This window comes from Camellia sinensis, chromosome 1 (genome assembly GCF_055761805.1).
Source record: "Camellia sinensis isolate YWXY chromosome 1, ASM5576180v1, whole genome shotgun sequence".
Lineage (NCBI taxonomy): Eukaryota > Viridiplantae > Streptophyta > Magnoliopsida > Ericales > Theaceae > Camellia > Camellia sinensis.
Genome location: NC_138961.1, coordinates 145,860,303 through 145,882,771, shown reverse-complemented (window position 1 = coordinate 145,882,771; position 22,469 = coordinate 145,860,303). Strand labels below are relative to the sequence as shown.

Sequence of the window (22,469 nt, the reverse complement as noted above, 5' to 3'; positions counted from 1 at the left end):
AAAACTCAAAAAAGCCAAAAAGCCAAAAAGCCCTTCCTAAACCAAGCTTTTAAGCCCAGGCTAAAATAGCCAAAAAAGCAAAAAAACCAAAAAGCCAACCCACTTCCCAAACGGAGGCTTAATAATGTTACTGATGAGGCTATTTAAAGCTAAAGGTATAAATAAACAAATAATCACATCACAGGCACGAATTGAATTCCCACGACTTTGTGATTATTTGACACGAACCTAAAAAAATATATTTATTGTCTTTCTATTCCATTCAACATCTATATTACATCACTTTTTTATCACTTTACATTTCTTTAAAAAGAAAAGACAAGAAAAAGAAAGTAAAGTAAAATATTCTATTCCTAAACAAAGCGGAAGGAATAACCCAGTATTGTAAATATACATCGGTACATACATGCATAGTAGTAGTTTGTTTCTTGGGGTCATGGCCAATTTGAATAGTTAAGGAGTGGATTAACTAACGAGGAAACTCTTCTGTCTCTCTCTGATACTCTCTTTGATATATGCTACTTTGATTCAGGACAATGCGTCGAGTCTGGCCTCTCGGGTTAAGAAAACTGATGCAAGGGAAATCGAGAGCTTCTACCAACAATACTATGAACACTACGTCAGAGCACTGGACAAGGGGGAACAAGCAGATAGGTACTGTATCTATCTATAACAAAACCTCAATCAATTTTTTTTTTTTTTTTTGGATTGATTCATTGATTTTCCTTGTAATTTTGGTTCAACTACTTACTGGTTTTCAATGGAGAGCAATTGATATGCACTGCTTGCTGCCAATATTTAAATTTTTTGACAGAGCGCAACTCGGCAAAGCTTACCAGACAGCCGGAGTTCTTTTTGAAGTCCTCTGTGCCGTTAACAAAACTGAAAAAGTGGAAGAAGTTGCTCCCGAGGTATGCTCACTCCAGCCGGCTGTTGCTAATTTATAGTACATGTTTTTATCAATTTTAAAATTAAAATGGCTTTCGTGTTGTGCTTCTTTTTGTATATTTTGACAGAAAATTTGGTGGCATAATGAAATTATCAATTGTATTTATTTATTTATTTTTGTGGGGGCAGATTATTGCTGCAGCAAAAGATGTCCAGGCAAAGAAGGAAATCTACGCTCCTTATAACATTCTTCCTCTGGATTCTGCTGGGGCATCACAGGCCATCATGCAGCTTGAAGAGGTATAAAGAAATAAATAACTTAACCCTAATGGAGAGAAATAATCAATCTTTGCTGTTTGGCAAGGATTGACATCTTGACCAACTAAGGTTGACCCCTAAGAAGCACGGATGGTTCTAAAAAAGTAACGTATCCGTGCCATGCCATGTCGTGTCCGTGTTAGTGTCAGACATTGATACTCTATGGACACTTCCCGACACGTGTCCGACACTAGTCAAAACGTGTTCTTTTTTTTGTTTTTTTAAACACTCGGACACTTGGGTGTCTATCTCTTAAACACATATGTCTATCGATTAGACATGGGTAAAACTAATTATAAGCTTGAACAATATAATAATAAAAGAAAAACTATATAAATTTATAAGAATTATTGTCATACTGTTTTTATTATCCTTGAATGACATATTCATATAGATATGACTTATAATAAATGTATAAAATTATATATTTCATGCATGTCCCCCACGTATCATGTTCTGCATTTTTTGAAAATTGGCATGTTGGTGTGTCCTTGTTGTATCCGTGTCATATCGCGTGTCTATGTCCGTGTCCATCCTTCTTAGGTTGTCCCAGTTGGTTGAGGGAGATATCCTTGCATAGGCAAATGTCTAAAATATGAGGTAGGAATACTTGCATGCTACTGTAGTCAGTTTATAAGCATGCACAATTTTGTTTGATATATTAGTTTGCTTGCTCTGTGCTTATACCAGGTTAAGGCTGCTGTGGCTGCACTATGGAACACGCGTGGCTTGAACTGGCCAACTTCATTTGAGCAGCAGAGGCAGAAAGCAGGGGAATTGGACCTTCTTGATTGGCTTAGAGCCATGTTTGGGTTTCAGGCATGCGTTATTAATATAGACATATTAATGTAGACATTTAGATGTGAATTCCTTACTCAATGTATGACTTTTAGAAGTGATAAACACCTTTGGTTAATTTTCGTGTCTACAGAGAGACAATGTCAGGAACCAGAGGGAGCATTTGATTCTGCTTCTTGCCAATGTTCATATAAGGCTTAACCCGAAGCCTGAGCCTCTAAGCAAGGTATGCACCAATCTCTCAAATCAAATTATTTTGTAATTTGCCCAATTCATAATTTCTTGTGTATCCATATATATATTTTTATCAATATAGGACACCATGACATGAGTGTCCTGTATTTTGCCGCATTTTAGATTTTCACTGTGTGGCACTTGTAAGTTCAGAGCTAGTCTAGAATGTTCCATTAAATTAAATGCATGTGTTTCTTTTTTTTTCTATAATTACTTTCTGGACTGTATGAATCTCTTCTTTTATTTTTCTTCTTCTTGTTTTTTTGTTTTTTGGTGTGTGTATGTACGTCTGTGGAATTTTCTGGTAGTTTTTTCCGTGTCAGAATGCTATTCTACTAGATTGTACTGAACATAATGACTTGGAGTTAATGTCTTTCTCCATAATTGGCCACTGATTAAGCTTAAACACATTTATCTTGTCCAGCTTGATGATAGAGCTGTTGATGCAGTTATGAACAAGGTCTTTAAGAACTACAAAACATGGTGCAAGTTCTTGGGGAGAAAACACAGTTTACGGTGAGACATGATTGTATCTGGATCTACTTTTCTTAGTGGAGTTTTTCTATGTTCTTATGCTTTCATAGTTTGAATTTGAGCTTCTTATGCATTTTATTGAGCTTGTTACCCTACAATATAAAATTTTCATTTCTTGTAGGCTCCCACAAGGGCAACAAGAAGTACAACAGAGAAAGATACTTTATATGGGCCTCTATCTTCTTGTCTGGGGTGAGGCAGCTAATGTACGGTTTATGCCAGAATGCCTATGTTACATCTTTCATAATGTGAGTATTGCATTCATCTGTCTAGATTCCTTCTTAGTTTCTGTTCTGCAATTATTTTTTTATGTGAGTTGCATTTGTTTTAACATGTTTCAAATCATTTTCTTGACATATGTTCAGATGGCATACGAGCTTCATGGTTTGTTGGCTGGAAATGTTAGCATTGTCACCGGAGAAAACATTAAGCCTTCTTATGGAGGAGATGATGAGTCTTTCCTGCGGAAGGTCATAACACCCATTTACCGAGTTATTGATAGGGTACTTTCTCTGCAAACATGCACACTGTTGTCAGAGTTTTGGTCTCTTTTTTTATTTTTTATTCGAACTATAATGGTGTTTATGACATTCCAGGAAGCCAAGAAGGGTAAAAATGGAAAAGCCCCTCACACAGCTTGGTGCAATTATGATGATCTGAATGAGTATTTCTGGTATGTTAGTTAAAATCAAAATTTTAAGCTCATTAGTTAAAGATCCTAGGTGCTTAGGTTTCTTTATTTGCTCTGAAATATGATTCTACTTCATATTCTTCAGGTCCACTGATTGCTTCTCTTTGGGTTGGCCCATGCGTGATGATGGTGATTTTTTCAAATCAACACGTGACATAACACAGGTACCTTAAATATTTTAAGCAGATGCTGTCTCTTTATATTGCTTAGTGTGTTCATTTTGTGCTTAAGATAGCTGCAATGCCAGGGACGACAAGCGGCTAGTGTAAAGTCTGGAAGCACAGGCAAATCATATTTTTCTGAGACACGTTCATTCTGGCATATCTTCCGAAGTTTTGATCGTTTGTGGACATTTTATATGCTAGCTTTACAGGTACTTAATTGCAACAGGATAGTCATTGAGTGGACATTATCTCTACTCCTGACTTCAGGTTCTTGTGTCAGTAATTAATTGTTCAAACTGTTTTATTGCAGGCTATGGCTGTCATTGCATGGAAAAATATTTCTCCATTGGATATTTTTCGGAAAGATGTCTTATATAGCCTTTCCAGTATTTTCATTACGGCAGCCTTTCTTCGGTTCCTTCAAAGTATGGGATTCTTACCTCATAGCTGCAGTGGTCTTATTAAAGCCTAATCATTGGAATATTGTTTGAAGTTTTATAGCTGCCTGTGCCTTAAAAAAAATGTTGAGATTAGAGAGAAGCCATTAGCTCTAGAGGCATGTTTCTTTCCTTTCTAATTTGAAGTACCGAATGAAGGAACTTATGAGCAAGAAATTTTTTGCAGGGAAAATTTTCTTAGAAACTTTCATTGGTTTCTTGAATGAGTAATGCTATACTGCATGCTTGCACTAATATTACCTTAAATGGTTCTATAGCTTCGACTAGTTTTCCTCTTTGGGTTCTAAAGTGATGATAGTATTAAGTCTATAAAATGGATGATATTATAAAATCATTTTGGAAGCCCTATACAACTAAAATTTGAAATGATTAGGTCATGGAATCTCTTTAAGAAGTATTAGCAATTAAAGAATTTGAATAAACAATAAGTAAAATTTTTGAGATAGATACTTCAGTTTTAAGGAGGCTTTTTCCAAGTGTTATTTGTGCATTGCGTAAGAAAATCATGGTTTAGTTGAAACAAGTATCTTTCCTGGATATTTACCTGTTATGATTTGTTTTCTCATATTTACATTTATTTGGGTATTGAATTATTACAGAACTTCTTTTTGGCTTGGCTCATATTGTATGACCTATGTTACTTGGACTCTTCTCAATGTGTAGAGTTCCCATGTAAAACCCTCAACACTAGTGTAAGAGTAAGGGGTATGTGTCCAACAATGTAGGATGAGTGCAAGGATTGCTCTCCACGTAGTAGTGAGCCCAAAATATATATAGTAGCGGAAAACCAAGGTTTTTAAGGATAATTTTAATTGAATTTTGTGGCTGGAAATGTGGTAAACATATAGAGGTTTTAAGAGTTTATATGGGGTAACAAACGGTACAGGTTTAAGCATGAAAAGTAGGATTTTTTGGCACTGTTTGGAGGCTGTTTTTGGGTGTTGTAAACAGCACCCGAGAGCAGTAACTTTGTAGAATTTGGGTTCTTGATGTGCTATTGTTGTATAATTCAAGAAGGGATAGTTTAGGCTTGCCTAATGGAAGTTTAAGGCTTAAGGTTTGAAAGGCTTTAAATCACATGAATTTGTAGAAAAGAAGAAGAAAGAAGAAGAAAAGTCTAGGCATCACACTTAGAATCTCAATTGCATCACACCCAGGCTTCACACAATTTGGAAGGAAGTAGCTCAGAAAATTCTCTAAAACACTATTACTCTTAAATTAGAAGTATCACATAGATAATGGAGACATGCTTCACCAACTAGGACTAGGATTTCTTAAAAGGAAACTAGTCTTTTGACTTCAAGATCAAATGAGATTGATACATAAAATTAAAATCCAATTATATTACTTAACGCACAAGATGACCCATGGGCAATCCATATAACCTCATGTCTAGAAAATTTTGAAATTACCAAAATATTCCCAACTCTTGAAACTTAATAAAACATAACTAAAACTCTTTGCAGTATAGTAAACTTAAAACTAGAGAAAATAGGACTCTTGTTGATACTAAAAGTGTACAATGTGAGTCCCAAGTGAGCCCCAACTTGAAACTAATGATCTTCCAAATTTTGCCAACTCATTATCTTTACTTGTTCTTGAGTTCTTTATAGTATGTATCATTCTCTCTGGTTGGAGAAAACTCAACTTCGTGTTATAAAATATTGAAGTATAATCAAGAAGCTTCAGACTTGAACCCTTGGTTGCTGAAGAAAATTTGGGGATGACATTGGACTTTCCTCTTTGTCTGAAACATTGATGATTGTAAAATGTGACAAATCCTTTTAATTGGGTAGCCAAACTTGTTGGGAATTACCAAATCAATATTTGAAGTAAACAGTGTAGGAGATATGGGGCCTGCTGGGTGCAACTTTTCTTAAGTTGAAAGCTGATAATCAGAAATTCATAAGTTAAAAGTGCCCCTCCCGTTGCTTCCAGATAATAATTTTTTTTTTCTTGCTTATTTAAGCTTTTTTTGCTTCTCAATCTATAACCAGAAGCTGCACCAAACACACTGGCACAGATTCCCAAAATAAAAAAGTTGTCTTATTCTTTTGTAGACAAGAAAATTCTGTTGGACCTCATTTTATACTCCCATAACTTTCTTTGTACCTTATAATGTACCTGAATTTAAAGCTTACTGTACAGATCATGATCCATTTAGTTAAGCAAAAATGTCTTATTTCTTTTGCAAACATCAAAATTCTGCATGCTTTGCTGTTCTTCATTTTAATTTGTACATAGTATTGGGGTATTCAGATATGATTCTTACAAAAGTCTTATTCTTCTTCTTCCTTTTTTTTTTTTTTTTTCTTTCTCAATATGGATATTAGGTATGTTGGACCTTATTTTGAACTTCCCTGGCTATCATAGATGGAAATTCACTGATGTTGCAAGAAACATTTTGAAGATAGTTGTTAGTCTCGCATGGAGCGTCATTCTTCCACTGTGTTATGTGCAATCATTCCAAGTGGTCCCTGAAAAAATAAAAAATATGCTTCCATTCCTTAATAAACTGAGAGGCATTCCATCTCTGTACATCATTGCTGTTGCAATGTATTTGCTTCCGAATTTACTGGCAGCAGCATTATTTATTTTTCCTATGCTCCGACGTTGGATTGAGAACTCAGACTGGCACATAATAAGGTTTCTTCTGTGGTGGTCACAGGTATCCTTGTTGTCTCCTCATATTCTTATGCATGCACTGGCTCATGTACAAATGTATGCACAGATATTACAGGGTGATGAACTTAGATTTCTGTTTCAGGAAACGGAAGTGATTTGACTTGTTCTTATGTCTTAGTTGTGCACTCTGTTCTTTCTTCTCCATTAAACCCATTTATCTAAACATAAGATATCATGTTTTAAAATTTGGTTGTTCTTAAGAAATTTGAATTTTCTGGAGAGATTGTTAGAATGTTAATCTACAAGACAAACCAAATTAAACTAAACTAAGCATTGTATCCAAATCAAGTGGGGTTGGCTATATGAATAATTTTTTGTCATTTTGTTGTCAAAGTCTATGCTCAGTTAAACTAAATAAATTCATATCCTTTTTTCCTACCAAAGTCAAAATCAAGTGGGGTTGGCTACATGAATCATTTTTTGTCATTCTATTGTCAAAGTCTATATGCTTAGTTAAATTAAACAAATTCATATTCTTTTTTCCTACCAAATCCCATGTCAGTTTAGGTCTTCTCCTCTCCTTGCCATTGCATCTATACGTCTTCGTTGTAGACGCAATTGACAAATCACTGCATAATGATCCTTGATTATGTCCAAAATTACAAGCAATCAATGTGTTTGTGATTCAAGTTTTGTGCACTCCTTATTCTATGGTAATAACTGTTTTTACAACAATCGAGCCTTTTATGCACTCCCCCCTTTGTGTATTCTAACATATCTCAAAACAAGAACCAAACCAAACCAAACCAAGCCTTGAGTCCTATCAAATGAGGTCGGCTATATCTTAACTGTTTTGAGATATAACAACTAATCATTAATTAATACTTTCTGATTCTGCTTTGCTGTTGCAGAATATCTAAAATTAGAAACGCTGTATGGAGATCTGAACTTTCTTTAGTTAAATTTTCTTATCATCAAGCTATAAATAAAAGTTTCATCTCTTGAATGACTTTGTTCATTTTTTTTTGCAGCCCAGAATTTATGTTGGGCGGGGAATGCATGAAAGTCAATTTGCACTTATAAAGTGAGTTTGGCAAGGACTCGTATCTTATTCTGATTGTCTACTGTTGTAAATGTTCTTTGTTTAGTTGCTTGAAATAGGCTTCATTGTTTAAATAAATTTGTTCACCAATTTCAGGTATACTCTTTTCTGGGTGTTACTTCTCTGTTCCAAATTCACATTTAGTTTTTTCATCCAGGTATTGACATTAACCTTTTTAATATATTGGATATGACGAATACATGGGTTCTATTTTAAAAATTTGGTTATAAATTCCCCAGATAAAACCTCTGGTGAAGCCAACAAAAGATATAATGAGTATTCGTCGTGTTCAGTATACTTGGCATGAGTTTTTCCCAGAAGGTATTCATCTGCTCTTAGTGCTTGCTTTTTGTGCTTTTTCTTCTCAAATTATTCTTTAATGCTGAAAGACTTGAGTCAATGCAGCTCAAAACAACTATGCAGCAGTTCTCTCACTCTGGGCACCTGTAATCTTGGTGTGTCTTACTGTTTGATCTTCTTGTTCAGTTAAAATATTTATAAGTTATTTCATCTCTTGTTTATTTATTTATTTATTTTGTGTGTGTGTGTATGGTGTTTGTGTGGACAGCAGTTTATATATATTGTTTATGAAAAGTTTCTCATATATTAGTACAAGTCTCGTGCAGGTTTATTTTATGGATACTCAAATTTGGTATGCTATTTTCTCAACTCTGTGTGGTGGTGTTGTTGGGGCCTTTGATCGTTTAGGAGAGGTGATTCCTTTGAACACAATGGTTTCATGATTTCTATTTATCTTTCATTAATTGCTCATTGAGTACGGTACTTCATTTATAGCATTCTTTCTAGTTGCTTTTTTTTCTTTGTAATTTCTCATTTTAAATGGCCATGCACTGCCATACAATTTTCTGCATACTTTAATGTTCTTGCAACTGTGCTTGGGCCGAGAACTCCAACTAAGGGGCTCTTTTCAGAAATGTAAGCCTTTGCTAAACCTGGGGTCTCGTTATTTGGATTATAGAATGTTGCAATTTTCATTTATATCCAACACATCATTTCTGTTCATGCTTTAGGCTTGTAAGAGAATTATTATATAATAATTTTAGTATTTTTGTATCTTGAGTGCAGAATGATTTTCAAAGGCTATTTTGTTTTTCAAAAAATATTTTTCCGTAGAAGTCAAGACCAGCTAGTTTTGGTAGGCTAATTCATCGATGTTAATTTCCTTACTGTCTATTTTTGTCTTGTTGGCTATTTTTCCATTGCTTTTACTCATTTTGAATGACTAACCCTGCACTTTATTCAATTTCATCACTTCATACAACTTGAGATTGATTCAAGTTATTTTTTGGTACTATCAACATTAAATAACTAGAGGCATGACGTCCAAACTATCAGTAGTTAATGTTCATCTTTCTGATTAACAGTCATGTTGACTTCTCTTACAGATACGAACACTAGGCATGCTCAGGTCACGGTTCCAGTCTTTACCTGGTGCATTCAATACATATTTGGTTCCTTCTGATAAGACTAAGAAAATGGGATTTTCTCTCGCAAAACGTTTTTCTGAGGTTTCGTCTTGTGTTACCACACTTACTGTACAAAAATAAATATCCAGATCTAGTGATTTTATGTTTTTACGAACTTCTTTTTTTTTTTGATGAATGTCTAGGTTACAGCAAGCAAAAGAAGTGAAGCTGCAAAATTTGCTCAGTTATGGAATGAAATAATAGTAAGTTTCCGTGAAGAAGATCTCATAAATGACAGGAAAGGCCCCTTAACTGATTTCTTGTTTTCACCAGGCTATCTATTAATTCCTCGTGCAATTGTACTGAAAGTTTTCATTTATTCCAGGGAGATGGATCTGTTACTAGTTCCTTATTCATCAGATCCTAGCCTGAAACTAATTCAGTGGCCACCTTTTCTGCTTGCGAGCAAGGTCAGTGCGGTGTCCCAAAATTCTTGTGTCTGTTGCTTGTTTTTGTTGTTGACTGTGTACACTTGCAGATTCCGGTCGCATTGGATATGGCGGTCCAATTTCGATCTAAAGATTCTGACCTCTGGAGGCGTATATGTGCGGATGAATATATGAAAAGTGCTGTTATTGAATGCTATGAGTCTTTCAAACTTGTGCTGAATGCTTTGGTTGTTGGAGAAACTGAGAAAAGGTTGCTTTTTGGTACTTCGTTCATCAAGGAATTTAGTGGCTTGAACTAGTCATCCATTGTGATTTGATCATGTACCATATACGTCTTCCAGTAATTTTAGTTGTCTATGTATATATCTGCCTGAAGTTTAGGATTTTATGCTATTGATATTATTCTTTATTTTATTTTATTCAATTTCATTATTTTTCTTTTTATTTTTTAATCAGACATGTATCAGACTGAAACTTAAGTTAGTACAAGGAACTAATCAGATGTGACTAAGCCTCCAATTTTAGACTCTTTCTCCATTTTACCACCTTTGTCTCTGTCAAACACCATGTTTGTGTACCTTTGGCACTGAAATCTCTCTCTCTTTCTCTCATCAACTTGCCCATTACAAAGTTTTATTTCCGTCCTTGATCACATTACACTGAAGATTCACGTTCTCCATTCACAATTTGAACTTAAAGAAGACCTGGTAGTACTCATTTGGGGAACTTCCAGGGTTTTGTTCTTTTACTTCTATATAATTCACATTACTTTTATTTGTGCAATCATTTTAGCTCATTAGAGAAGCACAATAATTATGATGAAACTTGAAAGTGATTTCTTTGAGTCATGCTTTGTTGTTATTATTTACTATAATTCTAATTCTAATTTATATGAAACAGGATAATTGGCATCATTATTAAAGAAGTCGAAAATAACATCGGAAAGAATACATTTCTCGCAAATTTTAGAATGGGTTCTTTACCTACTCTTTGCAAAAAGTTTGTGGAACTTGTGGAAATTTTGGTGAGTGTTTTAGAAAGAAGTCATATCTGCAGTACAGTTTATTGGACAGATGCTTCTCCATTTCATGTGTTAGAAATTTACACTTCTTACATGTTACAGAAAGATGCTGATCCATCAAAGCGGGATATTGTGGTGTTGTTGCTGCAAGACATGTTAGAAGTAGTTACCCGTGACATGATGGTTACCGAGATTCGGTTGGTGAATTGTGTCTCATTCTTAAAGTAGCTCATATTCTTTTGGTGGAAAAAGAAAAGATAGCCTAATAGGGTACTCCTTATATTTGCCACTATAGCCATGTAATGATTTGTTTTCTCTATATTAAATATTTCAGTGAAGTGGTGGAACTTGGTCATAGTAGCAAGGATTCTGGAAGGCAACTTTTTGCTAATACCGATGCAAAACCTGCTATTGTGTTCCCTCCTGCTGTTACAGCACAGTGGGAAGAACAGGTACATACTAGTGTAATCAATATTTAAATGCACAAAGACACAAATTCTAAAACCTTAGTTTTCTGTAACAAATAATAAATTGTTCTGCTTGCCATTGTTGTAGATAAGACGCCTCTATATGCTCTTGACAGTAAAAGAATCCGCCATTGATGTGCCCATAAACCTTGAAGCACGCCGAAGGATAGCATTCTTTACAAATTCTTTGTTCATGGATATGCCACGTGCTCCCCGAGTTCGCAAAATGCTGTCATTCAGGTACAGGGCCAGCTTATTAGCTAAGTCATTGAAGCAAGGGCTTTAGGCCCCATTTTGTGAATAAGGCCCCCAAATTTAAACAAACTACAACTATATACATACATTTCTGAGAAGGTTTATTTTGAAAAAGGCTTCCACACAAATTAAAACATAATAATAAATAGACTTCCACCCTCCACCCATGAACATAATACATATATACATATTAGAAAAAATGGTCTCTATCAGTGTGTTATATATTTGTAAAAAGCATCCACTTTATTTTTTCAGAAGATCCACATATGTTAATTTAAGAAAACCTACTTTGCAAAAGGCCTCCATCGATTTAGAATAGGTTCTACAAGTTTGGTCTTCAATTTTCACTCTTTTTCCCTCCCTCCTTAGCATGGGCCGCACTTTTAATTTATAAATTCTATTTATTAGATAGCTTACAGTTTTCTTTTCTTTTCATTTCATAGACCTCATAAAGTCTTTAAATACCTCCCCAAATTTTTTGAAGAGAAAATAAATTATAATATAAAACTAATATGATTTTAATAAAAAAACCCTCCAATCGAGATTTTGCCTTAGGCCTTGCGGAGGGTTGGGCTGGCTCTGTTCAGGTATTGCTCATATATATTGATTGCATGAAATCAGTAGTTAAATATGTCATGTTTTGCCCATGGACATGCTTTGTGCTCACTAAAGCAACCTGAGTTCAATCATTTGACTTGCCATGCAGTATGAAGTTTAGAATGTTTTGAAATTTGTAGCGCAATGTTTAAATGAGCTACCAAGGAAAAGATCCACACACAGTCAAGAATTGTGGATGCTCATAAAATTAATTACTCAATTTACATGTCAGGTTCTTTGGTACACTTTTTTGTGTATGTGTGAATCTGTTGTCATCCTTCAACCATCACATAATCATAGTTATTCCTTGGCATTGGCAGTGTCATGACTCCGTACTATAGTGAGGAAACTGTCTATTCTAAAAGTGACCTCGAGTTGGAGAATGAAGATGGTGTATCAATCATATTCTACCTGCAAAAAATCTTCCCAGGTTTCAAACTATAAACATCCATTGCAACACTTGTATTTGCATAGCATTATCGCTTCATGTGGTTTCTATACGATATATATTTTTTGAGTTGGAAATCATAATGTGACTTCTTTTAGATGAATGGAATAACTTCTTGGAGCGAATTAATTGTAAAAATGAAAGTGAGGCCTGGGAAAATGAAGAGAATGTGTTGCAGTTGCGCCATTGGGTTTCCTTAAGAGGACAGACTCTATGCAGAACAGGTACCTTAAGAACTATTTTCTCTATCAAATTCCTTTATATTTTTCTCTGGTTTCAATCGATATTGGTGCTGCAGTCAGAGGAATGATGTATTACCGAAGGGCTTTGAAGCTTCAGGCTTTTCTTGACATGGCTTCTGAAAAAGGTAAGAGTTGTGTACCTTTTGGAGTACACATTATCAATGTTTTTCAACATTTAATCTGCATGAGAATGATTTTCATTCTCCTACACCTTAATCCTCGAAAATGCTTTCACCTGGATTAATTGACAGAAGAAATGAGTTCCAAAAAGAAATATGAATTATCACAATTTGTTTTTAACTACCAAATTTAGTTAAGGAGATGCATAAATCAAGTTCTTGGCTTCCCATCAAATTGACAATGCTGTAAGTGAGAGACTTGTGCCCTGCGTACGACCTTTTTAGTTGAAATGACATGCCAATGAAAGCCCATTTAAATTCAATATGACATAATGAAATACAGGATCTTATTAATAAAAACTGGGAAATTCGGTGACTCTTTATATGTAAACTGAGCAGATATACTTGAAGGTTACAAAGTTGTCACAGTTCCATCGGAGGAAGATAAGAAGAGTCAAAGATCCTTATATGCTCAATTAGAGGCTGTAGCAGACATGAAATTCACTTATGTTGCTACCTGTCAGAATTATGGAAATCAGAAGCGGAATGGAGATCGTCGTGCAACGGATATTTTGAATTTGATGGTTAAGTATGTCATCCATTCAATACAGTGAAAATAATTTTGCATATTGATTCTTCTGAATTTATGTTGATGAACAAATATTTTGAATTTAATGGTTAAGTATGTTATCCATTCAACACAGTGAAGTTCTGTATATTGATTCTTCTGAATTCATGTTTGATGGGTTCATTTTATCTGAGAATCTGATTCCTGATGCTTCCTCTTCAGCAATCCATCTCTCCGTGTTGCATATATTGATGAAGTTGAAGAGAGGGAAGGTGGAAAGGTACAGAAGGTATACTATTCTGTGTTGGTCAAAGCTCTTGATAATCTTGATCAGGTAATCATCTTTTTTTAACCATGTTGATCAGAATAATCATGTTGATTTATTTTACCTCAAACCCTGGTTTCTTTCTTGTTTTCTCCCTGAAGGAAATCTTCCGTATAAAGTTGCCGGGTTCAGCAAAGGTAGGAGAAGGAAAGCCTGAAAATCAGAACCATGCTATTGTTTTTACTCGAGGGGAAGCACTTCAGACCATTGACATGAACCAGGTCTGTAGAAGTTTGAATGATGACAGTAGACTAGGATTTCTTGTGTCAATTATCATTATCACTGTCCCAATTTTGATGTAGGACAATTATTTGGAAGAGGCTTTCAAAATGCGTAACCTACTGGAAGAGTTTAACGAGGATCACGGGGTACGTCCACCTACAATTCTAGGTGTTCGTGAGCATATCTTCACTGGAAGGTTGGGTAGTCATTACATTTTTTGGGATCTGAATTGATCTGTGACAATTGGATTTTAATTTATCTAATACGGCGTTAGATTTGTGCTGCAGTGTTTCTTCTTTGGCTTGGTTTATGTCAAATCAAGAAACGAGCTTTGTCACCTTAGGTCAAAGAGTTCTTGCAAGGCCTTTGAAGTATGTTTTCTCTGTTTTCATTCTTTAGTCAGTAATTATTTTAAAGAATTCTATATATTTATTTTGAATGAGAGGACATAATTTTATGTTACCAACAAGGCAACAACTAATAGTTGATGTAAGACAATATAACAAATGAACGATGATTCACTTGATACCTGGTGGCCGGTTTATAGACTCATGCCAGATTTTGTAAACCTGTCCTACTCTTTGAAGAACGGGCTTGCAAATGAGTCATTTGGGCCATGAACCTGCTGCTGAAGTTGATCTTTTCCAGAAATGACCGAATCTCGACTTCACCCTGGTCTTGAGTTTCCATTGATTTTGAAGCCTCTTAATTTTGTATGCATGTGTGTGTTGTTTGTCCGATTGTGTCCACAATTTTTTCTTTTCTTGCCACACTAAAATTTGGTACATTGGTTCCTATACTCTGTAATTAGTTTCATTGGAATGCATACCTTCTTTTTTGTATCATTTCTGATGATAATCATTCAAGATTGCTATGGTTGCACGTTCTAACATGAAATTCATTTTCCTTGAAAATTGGTTGGATTTAGGGTTCGGTTCCACTATGGGCATCCAGATGTGTTCGACAGAATTTTCCACATTACTCGTGGTGGAATCAGCAAAGCCTCTCAGGGCATCAATCTAAGCGAGGATATTTTTGCGGGTACTTTTTGAATCTTCTACCTCTGTGTATATGCTAAATTTTGTTTTTCTCTTGATATATATGCATATATTTTTCCTATATAGGTTTCAATTCAACACTGAGACGTGGAAATATCACGCACCATGAGTATATCCAAGTAGGAAAGGGAAGAGATGTTGGCCTCAACCAAATTTCTCTTTTTGAAGCGAAAGTGGCCTGTGGTAATGGGGAGCAAACGATCAGCCGGGATATATACAGATTAGGCCATCGTTTCGACTTCTTTCGCATGCTGTCGTGTTATTTTACTACTACTGGGTTTTATTTCAGCTCAATGGTAATCCCTATTACATACAAATCACAAGCTTAAAACCTTAGATTCATTTGAAGAATGTATAACTACGCTGATTTCAAAATCTAGTTTATTTTTTGCGTTGTAGATTTACTCAAAACAAGAAAATACACAGAAAGAACTAAGAAACTATAGTAAGACTTCAAGAGTTGTCAGGATCAACAAAAATTGAAAAGAGAAAAACAGATAAAGAAATAAGAAAATGGAAAAACTAAAGAAATTAGTGTTCGTATACTTTGACAAGAACTGTCAACTATTTACAATTTCTTTTTGGAAGGATGCATATCTTATGTTACATGGACTCAGACAGGTTGTCAGGTGCAGAGTGTCGGATTTATCAAGTTCTTATCTCCAAGGACACTAGGACAGCTAGATTTCATACTTATTAAGAACTTTTATTTTGCATGTAAAATGATGCTTACAAATTAACATAGAGCATTTTATGCATACAATTGGAATCTTTTGCTTAGTAGTAAAATAAACTCGACTACTTAGGCATACTTTATGGGTACATAGCCAACTAAGCATGCTGGACACATATTCCATACCTTACTCAAGTGTCAAGTGTTTGAGAAGGTTATTTCACAAATTTAGAAGATTCCATGTAACATAGATTATATAGCAATTTTCTCAAAAGAGTGGGATTACTTCTTAAACGTATACTCCAGCAAAGGTTCAAGACAGTAGTAAGAATTAAATTTGAATAACTAGCAGGTTAGTTTTTTATGATACTATTCAGTGTGGCTCAGTTATCTAAGGGTGTTACTTCTGTTTTCTACAACTGTTAGTATTTAGTAATAATACTTTGTGAGAAAAGAAAAGTAATAAAAGAATATTTCAATAAATCGCAGGACTGGACTTACATAGTGCTTTCTTATTGTTTTCTTCTCGATTGCTTATGAACTTCGGATATTTGTTAGGACACTTGCATGAACCCACATCCAATATATATGTTCCTCCTCTTCATTCCATATTTCATACATAAACTATTATTGCAAGAAATCTTTAAAAACTGAACCAGTGCTGCCTCTATAACCAACTTTTTTTTGCTTTAGATCACTTTTGTGTCAGAAGACCTGAAAAGGTACACTTTCATTGGATTTTGAAAAAATATGTGATAGCATCATCCCCAATTTGGAATAAAAAAATATGAGTCACTGTAAGCCTGTGAAAATTTGGGATATACTGCACTTCTCAACTCCAAGTGTATTGGTGATAATATACAGTCCAATTATTGATGAACTGCCTTCTATTTTTTTTCTTTTTCGGGAGAGTGGTGATGTAGTGTATCATGATTTAATTAGGGGTTGGGGGCCTGGGCATCAACTGGTGGGGGGAGGACCTGGGTACCACCACTGAGCTTCAAGCTGTGGTGCTGTTGACAAACTTCTGGATTAGCACAATTTAGGATTCATCGTCCTTACTATAACATAATTCCAAATAAATATGATCTCATTTATGGGAGGTATAAATTTTGAGCTTCTCAGTAAGAGTTGTGTGAGACTGATGATGGGTAGCACAGCAGAGATGCTCCACTACGATGGTGGTGTCTATTTTCTAAAAAAACATAATCATCTCATCCCACTCAAACCCATCAGGAAAGCGGCCCAGCTGTTGCACACTTCCACAAACAAATATAATATATTATATAAATATTATGTTAAATATTATATAATATAATATATTATATTTTGATAGCCAAAACCAGCCCACGGTATTAAAAAACCCCCATACACTCCAAACCCGCGGGAAAATCAAACTTGAATCTTCCTTTACAATGCACTACACCCTCTCTCTCCACTTTATCACATGGGCTTGTCCCCTCTCTCTCCTCCGTTTGATTTCAAAATTAATTATTTTTATTTATTTTCTCTAAATCATTTTTAATCTTTTTCAAATACCCAACTTTCTTTATTTTCTATCTATATATCTATCTCTTTTTATTATACTATATTACCCAAACACAACACTCTCTCGTTTTGATTTCCCATATATTCTTATTATTTCTTTCTTTTTTATTTTTATTTGTTCTTTCACTTTATTAACAAAAAAAAAATAATAATAATAAAAGAAGACGAACTGCACACCAAACTCATTTTCTTCATATCAGGGGATCAACCCCGATCATAATTTTACACCCACAAAAAAAAAAAAAACAACAAACACACAACCAACCAAAACAACCACATCCACAGGCGGGATTTTTCTCTACTCTGCTGCCGGTCTCTTCTTCTTGCATCCGTCCTGGGCGGCCCTTGACGGTGTTGCCTCCTTGTTTTCCACGCCGCTGAGCACGTTCACTCCCCCATACTCCTCCACTGTAGCATATGGCGGACCTCCAAATCGGAACATCACGGTGGCCTTCCGCTTCAGCTCCTTATTTTCCGCCTTTAGCACACTTATCTCTGCTCGCGCATCCTTATACATGCGTTGGAGCAGAGCCAGCTGGGCATTTAACTGCTGCACCTCATTTGTTCTACTCTGCAGCCGGTGCGACAGGTTTGTGACCGCCGTCATGGTCTCCACACATGACTTCAAAGTATACTGATTGGCCTCAATATCAGTTTGCACCGCCATTTTTTGCTCCACCGACCGCATCGGAAAGTTCAACGGAGCAAAACCAGAGGCGCTTGGTTGAGGTTCACTGGCCACCGCACCAGTTATCTCTCTTGTTGACTCGTTGAGGTCGGGAAAAAGAGTGAGCAGACCACGGGACGAAGAGGCCATATTCTGGGTAGCTGAATGGGAAGACGAGGCCATGTTTTTGGGTTGCTGAGTGTTTCAGCGAAATAGCAATTTCAGACTGATAATGTTCGGAAGGGTTGGTTACAGAGTGTTTCAAGATTTGCAGCTCTTAGAGGCAATCTCTCAGAAAACGAATATCTCTCTCAGAAAATGACGAGTTTTTCAGAAGTTTTTTCTAGGTTTTTTTTGTCTTCGCTTCTGCCTCAAGCACAGCCTTCGCCTCAGTTTATAAAGACCCTGACGAAGAGGCAGACACGCGCATCATGCGCCACTTGACGCCAGACGACAAACGGGCGCGCCAGCCAAGGCACTCACGTGCCTCGCCATCATGTCCGACACATCTTTTTATGACTTGGGCTCGCCTTTTGATGGCACGCCTTTTTATAGATTGGGCACGCCTTTTGATGGCACGCCTTTTGAAAAATTGGGCACACCTTTTGAGGGTGCGACTTTTTATGGGTCCGACAAGACTCTGTAAACTGTCCCGGCATTGATTCCGGTTAGCTCCTTCATGGGTCCGACAAGACTCTGTAAACTGTCCCGACATTGATTTCGGTTAATTTCTACAAGGGTCCAGCAAGACTCCGTAAACTGTCTCAACAACTGTCAGAACATTGTCTGCTACAACGGTCCGACATGACCCCATAAACTGTCTTCTACATCGGTCTGACACCGCCATCCAGTGTCCTCTACAGCGTTATGACACCACCATCCAGTGTCTTCACCAATGGTCTGCCACGACCATACAGTGTCTCCTATCCTCTTTTATTTTTATGTATTTTCTTGTTTTGTTACTCTCTCCAAACTCAAGTTGGTTAGTTCCTATCCCCCTTGAGTTTGCGGGGGCTGTTAAAATCCACTCACTACACCACTACCACCTCACCTACTCCACTAAACCTAACCCACTACACCACTACCACCTCACCTACTCCACTAAACCTAACCCACTACACCACTACCACCTCCACTTCACCTACTCTTTACCTACTACACACTCACCCTCTTCTATATATAGGAATCATGAATCATTGTAATAAATAGATCAATAAAATCAATCAATAATACAATTCTCTATTTCTCTTTATACATTAAATTTCTTACAAATGGCAAATCTAAAAATTCTGGAACAACTTAGAAACTATAGCAGTTTAGTATTGGGTTTCATTTCGTTTCATGTCTCTTTTTCTTTTTCTCTTTTCAACTCACAACTTTTTCTTGTTACTGTGCAGATAGTTGTCTTCACAGTTTATGCATTCTTGTATGGCAGACTCTACCTATCATTGAGTGGATTGGAAAAGGCAATCATGAAATTCGCAAGGTCCAAGGGAAATGATCCTCTGAGGGCTGCCATGGCTTCACAGTCTGTTGTTCAAATAGGTCTCTTGATGGCCTTGCCCATGGTTATGGAAATGGGACTCGAAAAAGGGTTCATAACTGCATTAGGTGACATAATAATCATGCAACTTCAGCTAGCTGCTGTCTTCTTCACTTTCTCTCTTGGGACAAAGGCCCATTATTTTGGGCGCACAGTCTTGCATGGTGGGGCCAAGTACAGAGCCACTGGACGCGGTTTTGTTGTTCGACATGAGAAGTTTGCTGAGAACTACAGGATGTACTCCAGGAGCCATTTTGTAAAAGCTCTGGAACTTATGATACTGCTTATAGCATATCGTAATTACAGCTCAGACCCTAATTCTTATGCGCTTCTCAGTTTCTCAATGTGGTTTCTAGTGGTTTCTTGGTTGTTTGCTCCTTTCCTGTTTAATCCTTCGGGATTTGAGTGGCAGAAGATAGTGGATGACTGGGACGATTGGACAAAGTGGATTAGCAGCCAGGGTGGTATTGGTGTGCCAGCAACCAAGAGCTGGGAGTCCTGGTGGGAGGAGGAACAGGAACACCTGCAGTACACTGGGTTGCTCGGACGCTTCTGGGAAATTGTTCTTTCCCTCCGGTTCCTTGTCTACCAATATGGTATTGTGTATCATCTGCATGTAGCCAATGGTGACACAAGCCTTATGGTATGTGCATCAGCTGTCCTTGCAATGTTTCACTTTTAGCCTTGTGATTCCAACCAAGCATCAAGCTTTCATTAATTTTATTTTTTTTAAAAAGAAAATTAAGATTTCATTCTTGTTACTACTAGCCAGTTAAAATTTTCATCCATTTAACATGCAATGTTTTCAGCATCTTAAGCACATGTATGTACAGAAAAAAGAAAAAAGAAGCTTCAGATAGTATTAGAATTGCTACCTAATTTGCTACTTTAATTACAGGTCTACGCTCTGTCTTGGCTGGTCATTGTTGCTGTAATGATCATCTTGAAGGTTAGTAGTACTCAAATTCTAAAGATTTATCTGCTAACTCTAAATTGTTCTGGATTTAAAAAAAGAAAAAAAGGTTCTAATTCATTTATTTATATATATATATTTTTCTGGTTGTACTATAATTTATCAAATGATGTGTCTTTCAACTGCAGATTGTGTCCATGGGTAGGAAGAAGTTCAGTGCAGATTTCCAGCTGATGTTCAGACTTCTCAAGCTGTTCCTGTTTATTGGATTCGTGGTCACTGTGGTCATGTTGTTTGCATTCCTCAATCTTACTGTGGGAGACATCTTTGCCAGTTTACTGGCCTTCATGCCAACAGGATGGGCTCTTCTGCAGGTATATTTCTCACTACGATACATTACTTCAAAGACATTTACTTTACCCTCTACATAGAAGAATATGTACAGAATCTCTCTCTCTCTCTCTCTCTCTCTCTCTCTCTCTAAGAAGTACGTACACTTCTAAAAAGGTGTCATTTACGTATTGAACACAGGCGCTCATTTAACACTTCTGACACATGTCGAACATGCATCAAAACATGTCCTATTAGTTTTCAATTTTTTTTAGAACCAAACACTTGTGGTTTATACTTATTAATCCCTTCTCCTTTGTTTTTTAATTTTAGGTTTTCTAAAACCTAAAACTTCCTATTTCTTAAAGAATTGAACTTTCTAAAATAGATATTAAGATTTTTTGTCACACTTCTTTCTTAATATATAGAATGTGGAAAATATTTTCTTATTATTTTGATATAATAAATTATAGATGAATTGGTAACATAATAAATGAAGAAACTGTTAATTTTTCCATGCATAATAAAGAAACACACACATACATATACATGTTGCCGCATTCCTGCCATATTGGGTCTTCAATTTTGAAAATTGTCGTGTCACATGTCTGTATCTTTATATATTTTCTTGAATGTGCATGTTTTTTTGAGTGTCTAGCATTTTCAAATTATAGACATATTTGAAATTTCAACTTGATATTTTTCTCAGCTTCTAGTGATATTTAGTAGGCTTTTTCCATTTCAGTCAGAAGCAGAGAAGATGCCTGCAAAACTCATAATTGGCTTTATTGTTCCTAGTCCAATTTGATTCGTTTCCACTATAATTGTCTAGTAGTTACATTATAACCACATCCGATCAAGTACAGTTTTGAGTGTTGTGTTCTTGCTTTGTTCCATATGATATAATATAATATTTGAAGGTGTGGTGTGGTGGTATTTGGCAATATTGCAGATAGGACAAGCATGTAGGCCAGTGGTAAAGGGCTTGGGAATGTGGGGTTCGGTCAAAGCTCTAGGAAGAGGATACGAGTACATAATGGGGGTTGTCATCTTTGTACCTATTGCTGTGTTGGCGTGGTTCCCATTTGTCACAGAATTCCAGACCAGGTTGCTATTCAACCAAGCTTTCAGCCGAGGGCTTCAGATTCAACGCATTCTCGCTGGTGGGAAGAAGCAGAAGCAGAAGTAATTAAGTACAAGTAAAATACTTTCTGCACACAAGTTGATTTGTGGAGAGAGAGAGAGAGAGATGCATGATTGCAATGTCAAGTTTACTCAATTGTATATTGATCTCCTCCACTTTCTTCTTCTTCAGATCAGCTATACTGGAAATGAATTTTAATTCTCTTTGGTCTGTGTTGTCATCTCTCTCCTCTCTTTCTCTCTCTCTCACACAACATGCTTGAATTGGGCATTTTCATTCATTACCCATGTATAGTGAATACATAATAGTGTGACCTATTTTATCTAAAACGTGTGTCCTTCCGTTCCGGTACGAGAAATAGGAACGGAAATAAGAATCTGAGACGTCACGTACTTTAAAATATGGTATAATAAGAATATATTTTCATATTTATATTTATGAATTTAATATATTTTTATAGTAATTTTTTTGAACTGTTAGGCATCTAATAAAATTTAATTTTTTTTTCATGTAGTAAACCATTTCTATGAGTACTATGATCCATTTTTTATGTTTTGCCTTGTCAAAACTTAACTTATCTTAGATTTTAATTCATTTACATTTGATTTTTTCCCTCCTAAGGAAACATTTAAGGAGATTTA

The 22,469-nt window shown here is 36.0% G+C and overlaps 1 protein-coding gene and 1 non-coding gene across 3 annotated transcripts; both read left to right on the top strand.

Moving 5' to 3' along the window:
• Nucleotides 1-415: 415 nt before the first annotated feature.
• Nucleotides 416-22,038, top strand: CALS5 (callose synthase 5). 2 transcript variants are annotated; one of them, XM_082886209.1, is made up of 40 exons: nt 416-654; nt 815-911; nt 1,078-1,188; nt 1,897-2,025; nt 2,138-2,230; nt 2,663-2,754; nt 2,894-3,020; nt 3,138-3,275; nt 3,369-3,445; nt 3,549-3,627; nt 3,711-3,836; nt 3,938-4,052; nt 6,419-6,753; nt 7,742-7,794; nt 7,909-7,969; nt 8,052-8,133; nt 8,218-8,267; nt 8,439-8,525; nt 9,219-9,341; nt 9,443-9,538; nt 9,626-9,709; nt 9,778-9,938; nt 10,589-10,712; nt 10,812-10,906; nt 11,044-11,161; nt 11,265-11,416; nt 12,349-12,458; nt 12,575-12,700; nt 12,775-12,843; nt 13,237-13,426; nt 13,628-13,739; nt 13,832-13,951; nt 14,033-14,148; nt 14,240-14,323; nt 14,881-14,993; nt 15,077-15,306; nt 19,296-20,084; nt 20,340-20,390; nt 20,543-20,728; nt 21,637-22,038. In XM_082886209.1, exons 3-40 carry the CDS (start codon nt 1,174-1,176, stop codon nt 21,871-21,873), a joined length of 5,145 nt encoding a protein of 1,714 aa, XP_082742335.1. In that variant the 5' UTR covers nt 416-654; nt 815-911; nt 1,078-1,173; the 3' UTR covers nt 21,874-22,038. The 2 variants fall into 2 exon arrangements, with proteins under 2 accessions (XP_082742335.1, XP_082742344.1); XM_082886218.1 differs by lacking the exons at nt 416-654; nt 815-911; nt 1,078-1,188; nt 1,897-2,025 and having other exon boundaries at nt 2,168-2,230; nt 2,688-2,754.
• LOC114291722 (small nucleolar RNA J33) lies at nt 12,772-12,853 on the top strand. Its single transcript, XR_003639480.1, has one exon. It is a non-coding gene; the product is annotated as a small nucleolar RNA J33 (small nucleolar RNA).
• Nucleotides 22,039-22,469: the final 431 nt, after the last annotated feature.